General features: G+C 37.8%; 1 protein-coding gene across 1 annotated transcript in view; it reads right to left on the bottom strand.

Moving 5' to 3' along the window:
• Window positions 1–14,276, bottom strand: part of TTC13 (tetratricopeptide repeat domain 13) — a 39,338-nt gene extending 25,062 nt beyond the window's left edge. Inside the window, exons 1-6 of the mRNA XM_058021170.1 lie at window positions 14,078–14,276; window positions 10,455–10,549; window positions 7,612–7,687; window positions 4,759–4,829; window positions 2,412–2,477; window positions 838–930 (exon numbers count right to left, since the gene is read on the bottom strand). Coding sequence (XP_057877153.1) covers window positions 838–930; window positions 2,412–2,477; window positions 4,759–4,829; window positions 7,612–7,687; window positions 10,455–10,549; window positions 14,078–14,276 — 600 coding nt within the window. The remainder of the gene's footprint in view (window positions 1–837; window positions 931–2,411; window positions 2,478–4,758; window positions 4,830–7,611; window positions 7,688–10,454; window positions 10,550–14,077) is intronic.
• Window positions 14,277–14,324: the final 48 nt, after the last annotated feature.

Here is a 14,324-nt window from a genome sequence, read left to right as displayed (position 1 = left end):
CTCAAAACTATCAGTGTACATGAACATCACCACATATTCAGAAATCCTGTATTCCAAACCAAAAACAAGTCGATCAAAGCAAAATACTCAATTTCAAGTGATTTCAACATATTTAAACGAAAATGTAAAGTATCCTCCACAACCTAATTTGAAAAAAACATTCCCCCAGTGGAAAATGGTCCATTTCCAATTATTTTAATGTCCTTCACATTTTTAGATCAAGGTTCACAAATGTGCTAAGAGATCACTAAAAACATTAAAACTTTGAATATTATGGCAGCTATCACTATACAGTGATAGCTATATACTATAATATTTTGGTTTGTCTACAAAGCTGCTTCTTAACACTCTTAACATTTTCTGTAATGTAGTTAGCAAAACAAGACTTGATTTTTAAAATAAAAAATACATGTGGGTTGCAATGATTTTTAAATTACATGCAAAAATATAAACCCAGAACATTAAATTTTTTAAAAATTTGGTATTTTAACAATTAGTATTCACTGCAGATTTACTAAGGCGACAAAAGGTGCAAACAGTAAGGTTCAAGTGATATTTTCATTAATTTCATAAAAAACTTAAACACAAATGATCATGTTATATAGTATGTCAACATAATACATGCAGTTCCATTGGCTAAAATAACTCTATATGGTCTGTGTCTTATTTTAAAACTAAATATTCCACAAATTACACTGTTTGAGAGGAAATGTGTATATTTTAAAAGAAAGGAGAACAGAACACCAAGCTTTAGGCATTAAGTCAGTTAAGATAGGACTGGAAACACAGTATAATTGCAACTTCTCCTAAAGTCTGAGAAGACACAAAAATGCTCACTTCTGCTCGCTGTTCAAATACTTCAGGATGATCTGGTTCTAGACTAATCACCCTGCTGAGCTCAAACAGGGCAAGTTCAGCATTTTTCATATCCTGGAAATGAGAAAAATAAACAAGGTGAACAACTGTGCACACTTAGACTGATATACTCTCAAGATGAAGGACAACTAGATTGGCTAAGTGTTTGAAAGTGTAACAGTTGACATTAAAAGCTCTTCACATCTTTGGTGAAAACATCAAGATGCATTATTCTGCAAAGAGCTGGATAAAACCACATCTGCTACAAACAACGAAACTGAACTTTGTTTCTACACATAATCTTTATGTTGTACCTCTAATAATTTATTAAGTAACTCTGTGAATAAATATTAGATTTATAGCTCCAGAGGTACTTTGCTTGGCAGCAAAGCTGGTTCAAGTTCCCACATGACTTCCAACACACAGGAACACTCATATCCACAGTGCTGTCATCAGCACTGTCTGCAACTTAAGCCAAGTAGTACTGATGAATGGGATGATGCCAACAGCATCCTGCCTATCTAAAATTATAAACTGTCCTCAATTAAGTAGTTAATCAATAGGATGGAAGTAATTACTTCATTGGAAAAAAATTCTAAGTAATTATACAGCACATTCTAAATTAGATTCCATTGATTTTTTTTTCTCAAAGCAAAGAAACTTTGTGCTTAGTATCATCTTTGTGTCTTGAAGGTGTCACTCAAAAACTTTTACCAAGTGAAACTGTATCAGCACCTAGCTAAACCAAGAAAACAAACTCACATTTATGTTAAAAACAAGCAAATATGAGGGACCTCAAGCTCTTGACAGTATCCCTAGATAATTAAACACTCTGAAAATTTTCAAGGAGTTATTAAATTATTCATTCTTCTAGAACTCTAGCAACTATTCAACCATGATTCAACTGGCCACAAATTCCTACAGGGACCAGAGTCTACTCATAAATTTCTCAAATTTCTCTCGGATCAAGAAGTTATTCGAGCATTAAGTATTGCAACCAAGTAATTTTGATTTTTTTTCACAAATTCAAAGTGGTATACTTATCATGAGGCATAAGCAACCAAAAAGCAATGCAAAGTCCACTGTATTGGATGAGCTGACAATGTTTCCAGGCTGCAAAAGACTTTTTAATTTCCAAATACAGCTGAGGTACGGAGATGAATTCAGTGGGACTTCATAAATTTCTCTCAGAGGCAAAATACTGCCTGTTATCTTAATAGGCAACTCTTTCAAGAAGCTGTGGCTCACAGCCTTACTATCTAGCACTCACAACAGTGCCCAATCTCCTCCTTTGGCACACTTACGTTGTGCAGCTTTACTTCCACAGTCTCACAAAGCAAATGCACCCATGGCTTGGGCAGCATGATCTGCTAGATCCCTCCATGTCATACAGTGCACCAGCCAAGGGACAGAGTCCTCATGAAACAGAGGAGCACAAAGACTTAGGGGTGTACTTAACACATTCTCATCAGTCTAGTTATTCCTATTACAGGCTTTCTGATAGTTCAGACTCAAATAACTCAATCAGATATTAATTTAAAAAATTATCTACTCACATGCAGTCCTTTTTTTCCATATGCTATCCCTCGTCCATAAATTGCACTAACCAGCTCTGGTTCTTCCTGTTAAAAAAATAAAATATTAATTTGTGGTGTGGGTTTTTTGGTTTTTCAATATGTATTTAATTTTAGCTGATCTAAAGTAGTAAGCAATGAACAATCACAGCTACCAGGCAAAGAAATTTATCGTATTACAGTCCATACTTTCATGTGCTCACAACTTCTAATTCAATTTAATGGAATTGTTCTGGAGTATTTCGCTGATAAAGAAGCCAAACAGAGAGCAGTTATCATGCCACCTACCAAAACTATTACCCTGTGTACATTAGACTAGATTACAATACACAGTATTCATTAGAATACTCTGTTACCCATTGCAATAGTTGTAACTTTAGTGGTAATTATGTAACTTAGGTCTCATGTCACTGAACTGATAAAAAACATACAATTTGGCAACTCAAAGCTTATTTTCCATGCAATTTAAATTTGAGATTTAAAATTTGGGAGCAAGATATTATGACATCCTTATGAAATTTATATTCAGACAGCAGCTAAAACCAGAGGTATTCTACTAAAATAGTTCTGTAAAATTCAAACCAACTTTCCCTGGGTTAGATTTAATTTTGTGACTTTCCTACTTGGGCACTTAGACAGGATGCACCCTACATAGTAAATCTACTTCTTGTTTGATGTCGTTTACTCCAACCACAGTTTCCCATACAAGTTTCAAGAACTATACAGCAAAACTGTTTTGTCAACACAACAATACCTATACAGCAAAGTTTCCCTGAAAACCAGGCAGGAATCACCACCTTCACACCTGCAAGGAACACAGCTGTCCTACCAAGTCTGTAGCACAGGCCTGGTCTTTTTTAACTGGGACATCTGCCAAGAAACAAACTGTTTCCTTAAGAAGCAAACTGCTCTGGACAAAACAACAGAATACGTGGCATATCAGTGCTGGCAGCTTGCCAGACTCCAATTTATTCCAAGTTTATGCTTGGCTACATCAACAGTAGGTATAGCTTCCTACTCTTAATACTATGGCTAAGCAAGGCTGGTTTATTCAGTTAAATGTTCTAATGCTCACTTTATATGTATTTAAAATTGCATTGTGGAAAACTGAGTGAACAATCATGATTACTTTACAGCCTTTCAGGCATACCATAAGTATGATATTAAAGCAGACTTTAAACTGAGATGTGGGCACTGCAGAAGAACTCTAGCACATAAATGCTTCTCCCAGAATCTTTCTACAGTTGGTGTATCTTGCTTATCTTCACCTTTTAAGTATTAAGTTTCCTTCAAATAAACACAGGAAACAATATGTAAATCCAGTGGTTTTGAAAGCAGGATTTCTCATTAGGGTAAAAAAAAAATCCTCACATTAAAGCAAATCAAAGACAGATATCACTAAAAACCTTTATTTGGTTTATTTGGTATCAACCAAATAAAAATAAAAGCACACAAAACCCCCAAACATTCTTGTCCTCAGATAAATTCCCTGGAATAATTCCATTAAATTGCCACACTTCCAGTCAATTTAAGAACAAGCCATGTGACACTTAAAAGAAATACATGCCATTATTTGCAATATTGCTTCCAGCTTGCATTTGTGTACTTTAAACAGTTTAAATGAAAAAGTATGTCCATGCTTCTGAACGTTCCAGGTTTTTAGCCATAAAAATGCAGTATTTTTAAAATCATCTTTAGTTGAAGCTTATAATATTGTTGGGGCTGATTTTGTTTTAAATGTGACTACCTCCTACTTGATTAACTGTAGAAGATTCTGAATTCTTTATCTTGGTCAGGAAAAACACTCATAAGTATTAGTTATGTTTTATTTATATATTAAACTAATTAAATTCTCACATTGAAAAAGGACAAAGGCAACATACAAAATAATTTATCACTGTGAAAGCAATGTGTTACTTGCCACTAGCAATAAATTATCTCTATCAGGGCTTTTTTTCTCATGTTATTGGCACCATGCTGTCACCCAAAAAAGTCTACTTTAAAATATCTCATCCTACACAACAAGCAGACAATCTAAGAAACTTTAGCTCTGCAGAGGTCAGGCCTCTGAAAACATGTGCTTTTTATGGTCAAAGTGCCATAAAAACTTTATGCCTACAGATGAGAAAAATACTCACCAAATAAGCAAGATACTGATCACCCAGTTCTAACAGTATGCTTACGTTTGGATGGAAAAGAAAATGAACAAACAGTAGAATAATTACTCTCATTTTTAAATCCTTAATTTAATATTTGTTTTATTAAAAGCCATATGTGGCAATGGATATTTTCATTAAGTTATTTTTTGGGGTCCAAGCAGAAAACTTACCTGCAGCATTGTTGAAAAATGTCGTATAGCTTCATCATACAAGCCGTTGCCAATCAACACGTATGCAATTGCTAAGAAAACATTAAAAATGTAAATAACACAGAAAAAAAATCACTTTTTAAAGCTATTAAATACTACCAAATTGTAAAATGTTTAAGTTGCTACATGGCAGTGAAGATTATTTTAATCAGAGGATTCCTGAATGGCCACCAAAATGACATGACTTCCCTCAGCCATTACCTAGCATTCATGAATTACTCAATTCATACTGCGCTCTTCAGAGCTCTTTTGGGATTTTGTGATCTACTTGTGGGCTTTTTCTCTCCTTTTTACAAGTCCTTTAGGAAAGGACCCATGTTTGCTTCTCAAATACTTAGGATCAGAAAAGGCACTATGATCCCAATACAACAGTTCTGGATGCTTTCTCAGAAGTGTCACCTGGCTAAGTTTTTTTGACACTTTGATTAGGGAACTTCTACTTGTTTGTGCACATATTAATAAACTTTATTAGTTCACAATAAGATTTTCCTTCATTTGAATTACCTAGAAATACTTCAACTAAACTGATTTCACTACTTATAAAACAGAAACTGAAAAACAACTGAATCTTCAGCTATGTTATAATTATGAAAAGCTTTCAAGTTCTTGTGCATCCCCCCATTTTGAAGTAGAAGCCAAGTGTTTGAAAAAGAAACAGACCATTAGAAATACGTGCCTGTAATCTCCACAAGATATAAAAACACAGTCAAATCACAAGACTGGAAAGCTGTAGTTTTGCTTGCATGACTGAAGTTCAGTTCTGACACCTGAATATCTCAAGATTGTTTCATTTTGCATGTTTTAATCTCTCACAATTCTTAACTCTGGACTAAGCTCTATCTACCCAGTACCTTGAAGCCCACAGCTATGAAAGATAGAGAGAACTTTTCCCCAGGCAGTTTGTTCAAACAGCTGGCAGTGGAACTACAAGCAGATTTCACCTTTCCCCACTTACAGTGAATTTAGCAACAGAAGAGGCACCTCTTAGCTTAATTATTTATTCAAACATGAGAAGAGACAAGTAAGTCATTTAAAGCAAAGGCATTATTAACAGGACACAGACATCTTTCAGGCAGGCAGAGCCACATTGTTTTGGCAGTGCTGCTAAGAACTGCTAAACAGTTCATTAAAAAAGGAAAAGTTAAATGAAAAAGAAATAAGAAGTGTATTTAATCCAGAGCTTGTCTCATACTCAGAGCACTTCTATTATGAAGAAGGAAATATTTGTGTGCAATATAAGCTTTCTCCTCAATACATAAAAAGCTTCACTTGGCACAAATACACAGGATTACCAAAAAAGGGAAAAAAATGGCCAGGGGGAAGGACAGGATGAAGAGCTCTTGAATTTTCCTCATTTCATTCTTCTTCAAGACTACACAGTTATTACTATCATCTTTAGGCTTCGAATCCCAGAACACAGAAAAAGTGGAGCATAAAATAAAGTCAACTCAACCATTTCAGGGTTAAGAAAAAATCTGGAGGACACAAGATAACCAAGACTTACATTGTCACTCAGTTGCTTTACTGATAACAACTGTATTCAGTTTATACAAGATACTTGGCAAAAAGCCACACTGAACTGTGAACTGTCTGCAAAATTCTGGCAAGCGGCTGACAGCTAGTACCTGATACAGTACCAACTTCTTTTAAACAGTATCCTCTTGATTTTTTAATCTTTAATATTACAAAACTACAAGTACTTCATTATGAAAAAAATCTAATGGTTAACAATGGCCCATTAGCCAAAGTATTTCAGTCTCAACTTTCCTTCAGAAGGCCCCATACATTCTGTGTTACTTCTCCTCAGAACAGTTAAAAGCAACATGCAAAAACAAGAAGGACCAAACCAGGCTTCTCACACCACAACATCCTTGGACTAAAGTGGGTAGATAGGTGCCAGCCTACATGCCAAACATGAGGAAAGAGACCTTCTAGCAGAGTATTCCAAGTCTACAGAACACATACTAGAAGTACCAGATATTTTCATCTGAATAGAAGCTTCGTATTCTTTGCAGGATTCTATGAACATAGAGCTAGGTAGTCTAGGAATATTAAAAAAGATTAAGCCCCCAAATTTTCCTGGATAAATTCATGAAGGTAGAAACTAAGCCAGAAAAAAAACCTTCTTAATTATTTTAAATTCATTAGAGGGGATTAAAATCTCTCTTTGCTGTTACACAAAAGATGGTCTGCTGCCTTCCTTGACACGTGTCCTCAACAATCTCTTGGCTACCTTGCAATACCTCTATTTGAAGAAGCATTGCAACTCCATTTTTGAGTCCCCTGAGGAAAGTATTTCCTGCTCATTTATTAGAAATGTTCCCATTTCTTTGTGCCGAGTGTGCTTTGAAAAAACTTCAAGTAGCAGCCTAAGACATAATTCAGAAAGTCTTCCTGCTGCACGTAAGTTTTGATGGGAGGAGTGTGGAGACAGGAAACAGATCCAAGATCTATGCTTCATAGAAAGCATATTGCATTGGTAGCATTTTCTGGATGCTTGAACAGTTTTAGTCATCAATAATCACAGAAAAATGAAAACAGGAAGTAGCTGAGCATATTAAAAAGGATTCAATCAGCATTCTTTTTGAACATCTGCTTAAGCAGACATGGTGAAGAATTCTAGTGAAGAAAGCAGGAAAGGTTTTTAGCATCATTTTTTTTTGCTTTATACGACCAGAGAAAACTTGCTGCATTTCCAGACTTATTACGATCAATTTGAAGTTAATGCATCACTTCAATCATCAATTTTCAAAACATTTAATGCTAATAATTAGCACATCATTCACCTGCACAAACCTTATATAAAGATCTTACCCAGTTCTTCATTTGTGTTGTCATTATCAGTAGCAAATGGAAATCGTTTTTGTTCTGCAAGCAACTTTGCTTGACTCTGTAAAACATCATATTTTCAAGTGTTCAGCAAACAACAACACAGAATTTAACAGAAAATCCATGTCTTAAATCCTTAAGAGAATGCCTTAAAACACAAAGTCAAAACGAATGTGATTTCACTAAGGTAACTGAAATCAAGTTCATTCCTAGTCTTCCACAGGGAGAAAAGCTCCTCTTCAGTCAGATGCTGCTGTTTTCTGCTCTAACATAAGGGTAATCAAACCTCAGAAACAACATTGTCAGCATTTTACCAGGGACTGATGCTTCTGGATTGCTTAAGGTCAAGTTTTCTGGCCTTCTTAAGACACCTTACTTCTTATGAAAGTTTATACTGTTTGCCCTATAATTATTCCTTTGTCTCCTGCAAGGGAAGAGTACTGCAGAAAAGTAAAACACTGAAAATAAACACTGAAAAGAGCATCACTCCATCAATATAGAACACATCAATATAGAAGTTTAGAAAGCTAAACTTCACAATGCCATACTAAAGAGGCTGTCCTTTCAAAAATGACATTCTATCAGTTCCACACTTTGTTCAAACTGTAGTCTTATCTAGGATGTCTGTTCCATAAAAATGCACCTATAGAAACCAACAGTGTCAAAGAAAACCCCCCTAGAAATGTAGAAATATTCAGCTCTATTTATTTCCACAAATACTTTTCATAGACAGCTGAAAGCCTACCAGAGCAATTTATGTTAGAAAAATAAAAAATGTTCATTTAAATCAATTGGTCTTTCAAATTGTTTTAGGAAACAAGAAGGGGGGAAAATAACATCTCTCTCCATTCAGTTATCTTCTTTCAATTCAACTAAACAGCTTGTTTCCACTACCGTTCTCCTTTAAGGTTGTTTTGCCTGTCCAATCAAAAGTAGTCTCGTTAACTGTGTCCACAACACAGACATATCATTTACCTAAAAAGTGCAAAAGTTAAATGGCCAGATTCCACTGCACAGTTTTTGCCCTGTGTGTCTAATAATGAGGAGAACATCTGGTCTGCTCTAAGAATTTAGTGTTTTGGAAAACAAGAATGATTAGCAAATGGATTTTAGAAACTTTTTATTTTTTACTGCAATTGAAGGCGATGTATGAGCTCTACATTGCACTATACCACTGAAAATTGTTACTCTGCCTGTATCTGCACCTCTACACTAACAGAGTGTGGCAGTTATTTCCCTTATAGAGAAAAGCCATAAGTAAAACAGCACAAAAATGAGCAGAGTTCAACAGATATAACAATAAGAAAACTGAATCTATATTGCAATCCACATGTACTTACCAACGCAACGCTTTCATATCACCAATGGCCATCATGCAATATTCAGAAAATGACCTTTAACAACTCTACAAAACATTATTCTTCTATAGTTGTCTTAATATTAGGAAAAAGGGCACAACATTTTTACTGAAGGACAATCTCTTCCTTGATGGATTTACATCAGCAGATCTACACATCTTTGTCTGCAGACAAAGATCTAGCCAGATCCCACACTGGTGTTGGAAAATAAGCCCCAAGCAGAAGGATCTCACAATACATTAGAATGATTTCCTATGGATTACTGAGCTGCATGTGACAGCAAGAGAAGTACCACTACTTCATGTCTTTTGACATTACAGGGTAACAGAACCGTTGTGGTGGCAGAGAAGTGGTTTCACACTTCCTCAACAAACTCTGAATTCAGGTACAGGTTAAACATCCTGCAGCTCTACACTCAAAAAACATCAGTCACTCTGTCTTCAAGAAACAGAATTCTCATCATAGCACCATATCCCAACAGGTTTAATTCTTGCTCTCTTTAAAACAAATATTTTGAGTTTTTTTAACGGGGAAATTTCTTTCTAACAAATACACATTTCATTGTTAGAAAGAATTGCTGGTACTGCTGGACTAGACTGGAAAGATCTCCTGACCAATATATGATGAAGTCTGAGAACATAGGAGAATATTCAAGTCAAACAATTGGCTTAGTGGATTTGCAGTACAGTAATTTTAATTCCAAGGGCCACCTTTGAAGAAGTTGTTTCCAGTTAAAATATTGTTTACACATTCCCTCAGCCAAAAATTTCTAAAAATTTGCCAAAGCTACTTTGTTAATTCACATGGAAATGATTTGAAAATTTTCAACACCTGTATTCTACTGGACTGAAGATGTAACATCAAACCTTTGTTCTCAAAAGGCTAAGAATAGTGTTGCAAGAAAACCCAAATTCCAAACTAGTCCTCTTGAGGTCTCTCTACCAAAAAATACTCTTCTTTTGTCAGAATATTCTTCACATGCCAGGTCAGTATCACATTTAGTGAAACACAGTCTGAAGCCTCTAACTCTCATCTTTGCACAGTGCTACTTCTGTAGAGACTAGAAGTTATTACTCTTACTTCTACATGCATTTTTCAGTAAACCTCAGGAAGCTAATCTGGGAAAAAGCTAATGCACCTCTCCCTTTTTCAGGCATAGCCCCTGCACCCCCAAAACCAAAAAATTAATTGGTTAATTAATTGAGGTGAAGGTTAGCTCTCAGTGACAACATCTGCTTCAATTAGTTGACAGCCCTAAAGACTCATGACAGATAACTACAAAGTAATACTTTTATGAGCAACTTGAGTTTATTCATACTGAAGCCTTTTGGGCAGCAATGCCTACTGATTAACAGATCTATTTGCATTTATTTCCCTGAACTTCATTCTAACTGGTTATGCAGCTGAAGTGGTCTGCAACTTCAACAATCTAGTAAAATTATTTTGTACATTATATTCTTGATAACATACCAGAATTTTTTCTGTATTCAAGGAAAGTATAGATTCACAGGACGATGATCCTCCTATGTCACAATCCGATTCATGGAAGTGTAAAAATGATGAATCTGGGAAAAGAGAGAGAAAATACTTTTAGGAACTCATAGAGTATATGTTTTATTATCTCATCTCACATTTCCTCATGTTTGGCTGAACAGCTTCCCCACAGGGCATCCCACAGGGCAGAACTTTCATGAAGTGCTCTCTACCCATAGCACTACACCCACAGAGCCAGGGAAGCAATAGCTGACATGAAAGCTTCGTCTAATTAGTTTTATCCCTACTTATGTTTATGCTTCTGGTTATGAATAGATTAATAAAAAGAAGTGCTAAAAAAATGGGGAAGAGGTGAAAAAGGAGGAAGCTGGAAGCAAATAACAAGGGCTTGGAGTAGGCATGTCTTCTTTCAGCATTATGATTTCATTCTCTCATCCAAAAAGTAGCAGATGAAATTCATTCCAATCCCAGAGAAGGATATAAATGGAATGGACCACAAAGACATAGGGGAAAGCTGCAGAAAACAGAGGTATAAAGACTGTAAAAAGCAGACAGAATAATGAACTCTAATTGACCAAACATATACAAAGCTAAGCTACTAAGAATGTCATTTCAAAAAGCATAAGGCTGATTCATTTCTCCTAAAAGTCAAACACAGCTTGTTGGCATAGCAGAGAAAAAGTTTAAGATATCAAACAAATAAAGAAGTAACAATAATAATCAACTACTCCCTCAGATTGATAGGCAACAGAAACTACTCCTTCCTCTATGTCATGCTTTTAATTGCTATTCCAATAGAACTGTTAACTTTCAAACCTTTGGAACCTAGAGCTTCTATCATCTTTAAATACTTCAAGAATAAACAAGAAAGAGAAAATATACTGCATTATCTCCTTGAAACCATGTCACAAATACCAAATTTTATCATCTCCCTTGATGTTTGTAAATCTAAATGATGCTAAGTTTGAAAGGCTGAGGGGCAGGGTGTGCTCTTATATTTTGACTTCTTAAGGATTGTAGTAATTAATTCCCTATCTCTCATAAGCACAGAGCTAAAAAAGAAAAAGAAACAGTCTTCTTGTAAAGAGAAATAAAGGAAGCATCTAAAATCATTCCCTGTAAACAGGAACTTGGATCTACATTGAGCCATAAATGATAACCAGTGGGAGAAGTTTTACAACAAAAGCAAGGGTAGTAAAAAGCAGAAGTTCAAAGTTTAAAGTCAGTCCTGTGAGAACAGTGGCAAACCATCCAAAAAGAGCGCTGCCAGCATGACGTTTCATCACTGCCCTTTGTTCTTCACATTGGTCAATCACTCCTGTGCTACGCCAGCGCTATTAACACGTTACTTGTTCCTGTTGGTGCTTGTGATTCAATAACTTCAGAGTTTTGGCTGCAGACTCAACAAGGAACTTTTGCTTCAGACATCAGAACAAAGAGGTGCAGGCATGGCCTACCTCTGAAATAATTTTCTTCACAACAGCAAGGATTTACTGAAATAATTTAATTTTTTGTTAGGTGGTAGGTAATTAGACAGCCAAGCCACAAGCTTGATACAAGCTACAGCAGGGAAAGACTCCCTCAAATCCTGCAGTTCTTGGGGAAACAAACTGCTTTATTCTTATGGAGAAATGGATCTGCCTTTGTCTGCAAGTCAGACACAATCAAAACTGAACCACATTAACAACTTCAGAGAAAGTACTTTGGACCTTGTAGTAGGCTACAGGGTAAACTATTTGAGACCAAAAAAAATCTCAGCTTCTGTGCAAGTTGTACTAAAACAAAGACTGAGAGCTCAAGGAATTTTTCAATTGGCAATTCATTTAGTCCTAGCACGTAAACAGCAAGGGGTGAATTGGTATAGAGCTATTTGAAAGTAAGGCCTATCTTACTCCCAGTGCATGCAAGGCACCTGAGACACCTGATGATTCAAGCAGAACTCTTTGTACCAATCCTAGCTACACCGGTTTCCTTAAAACAACATCCGCCGTTAAATCAGAATCTAATCTTCCAATTCCACCTCTGAAGGAGTGCCTTGAGTCAATCATTCACGTCAGGTCTAGTAACAGATGTAATCAAGTGCTTTGCCATTTATTAACTTGTAGGGTGTACAGATTTTTATCTCAACACTGGGTGAAAGTCTTCTTGTTTTATGCTTAAGCTTGAATAATTTGTAGCAACGGTTACCTGAGATAACTTTCAAGATCTGGTTTCACCTTTAGGTACTATGGCTCTCAGCCACTGCAGCCACACACACACAAAGGTGATAAAAACTAACCAAAGAACTTTATAGTGTGAAGACAAAAGCACATACAGAAGGGAGGGGAGAAAGCAAAAACCCAGGTGCAGGAAACTCATACGAAGTTATTTCCACTAAGTCTGTTATTCAAGTGGATTACATTAGTTTTATATTAGTTGTTAGGGACCATGGAATTGCTGATGTGAGCATAGGCTTTATGAAATAAAGGGCAGGGGAAAAAAATCACAAAACCATGCTGACAGCTAGGATGTTACGACACATCACTGTTTATTCTCTTATACATAATTTAGTATCACATTCCAAGCAATTGATAGACCTTTTTCTTCATCTGCATTGTGTGCACATTGCGATTCAGACTGGCATGTTTGTATGGCTCATTCACACCAGGCTCAAGATCAACAATCACAACACATTAAACCACATGATCCAGATACAAAAGATACTCAAGCAGATAAAAACAGTTTTAACTATGCCTGCATTACAAGACATCAATTAACTTGAAAAACAGCAGAAGATCTGCTACTCAAACTTGGTACTCATAAGAGAAGCATCCAAGTCACCAGTAAAATAGATGTAATGTAGCTGAACTGAAAACGAGCCACACCTCACTCACTGAAACAAAGAACTGATATGGTTGGAAGAGACCTATGGAGATCATCCAGTCCAACCCTCCTACAGGGTCACCTTGAGCAGGTGACACAAGAACACATTCAGGTAGGTTTTGAACGTCTCCAGATAGAGAAACTCTGCAAGCTCCTTGGGCAGCCTGCTCCAAGTCCTCCGACACCCTCATACAAAGCGGTTCTCCCCCAAGTTGAACTGGAACTTGTATTTAAGTTTGTGGTCACTGCTCCTCCTCCTGTCTCTGGGCATCACTAAAAAGTCTGGATTCCCTCTCAGTCTTCTTTCCTTTAGACTAAACATGCCCAGCTCCCAGATTCTCTCTTCGTGAGAGACGCTCCAGACCGCTGGACCCTCTCCGGCAGCTCCTTGTACTGAGAAACCCAGTAACACAAGCAGGGAGTACAGGCATACCCCAAACTACTGAGCACGGGAATGAAAAAGCAGCAGAGTCCAGCAGCCGGGCTCGGAGGTGAACGGGCAGCAGGGACACTGCGTGTGGTACCTAAGGCTCGCCCGCCCAGGGGTGAGAGGTTTTCCCGGGCTCGCTGCCACAGCCCCTGTGGCTCCGCGCCACACACGGGCGCGGCGGGCACGGCGCTGCCGCTCACCCTCGGGCAGCCTCGCTGTGCGGCAGCCGAGGGCAGCGGCGGCACGGCCCGGGGCCCGCCGGCACCCCGCACCGCGGGCGGTCACCGCGGCGACGTCCCTGACTCACCGCACTCGGCCGAGTACTGCTCCGCCCACTCCGCCGCCGGGCCGTGGCGCTGCCGGTGCCGCTCCTGCTGGAACAGGGACAGCGCCGGGTAGCGCTCGGTGAGGGCGAGCGCGGCCGGGGCCAGCAGGGCCAGCACGGCCAGCAGCACCCACGGACCCCGCGCCAGCCCGCCAGCAGGTGCCATCTTCACGGCGCGCATGTGCGCCGCCTCGCCCGGGAACGCGGGGTGTCCCCGCCGCCCCTCCCA

This window comes from Melospiza georgiana, chromosome 3 (assembly GCF_028018845.1).
Source record: "Melospiza georgiana isolate bMelGeo1 chromosome 3, bMelGeo1.pri, whole genome shotgun sequence".
Lineage (NCBI taxonomy): Eukaryota > Metazoa > Chordata > Aves > Passeriformes > Passerellidae > Melospiza > Melospiza georgiana.
The sequence above is the reverse complement of the archived record's forward strand: the minus strand, read 5'-3'. Positions and strand labels throughout refer to the sequence as shown.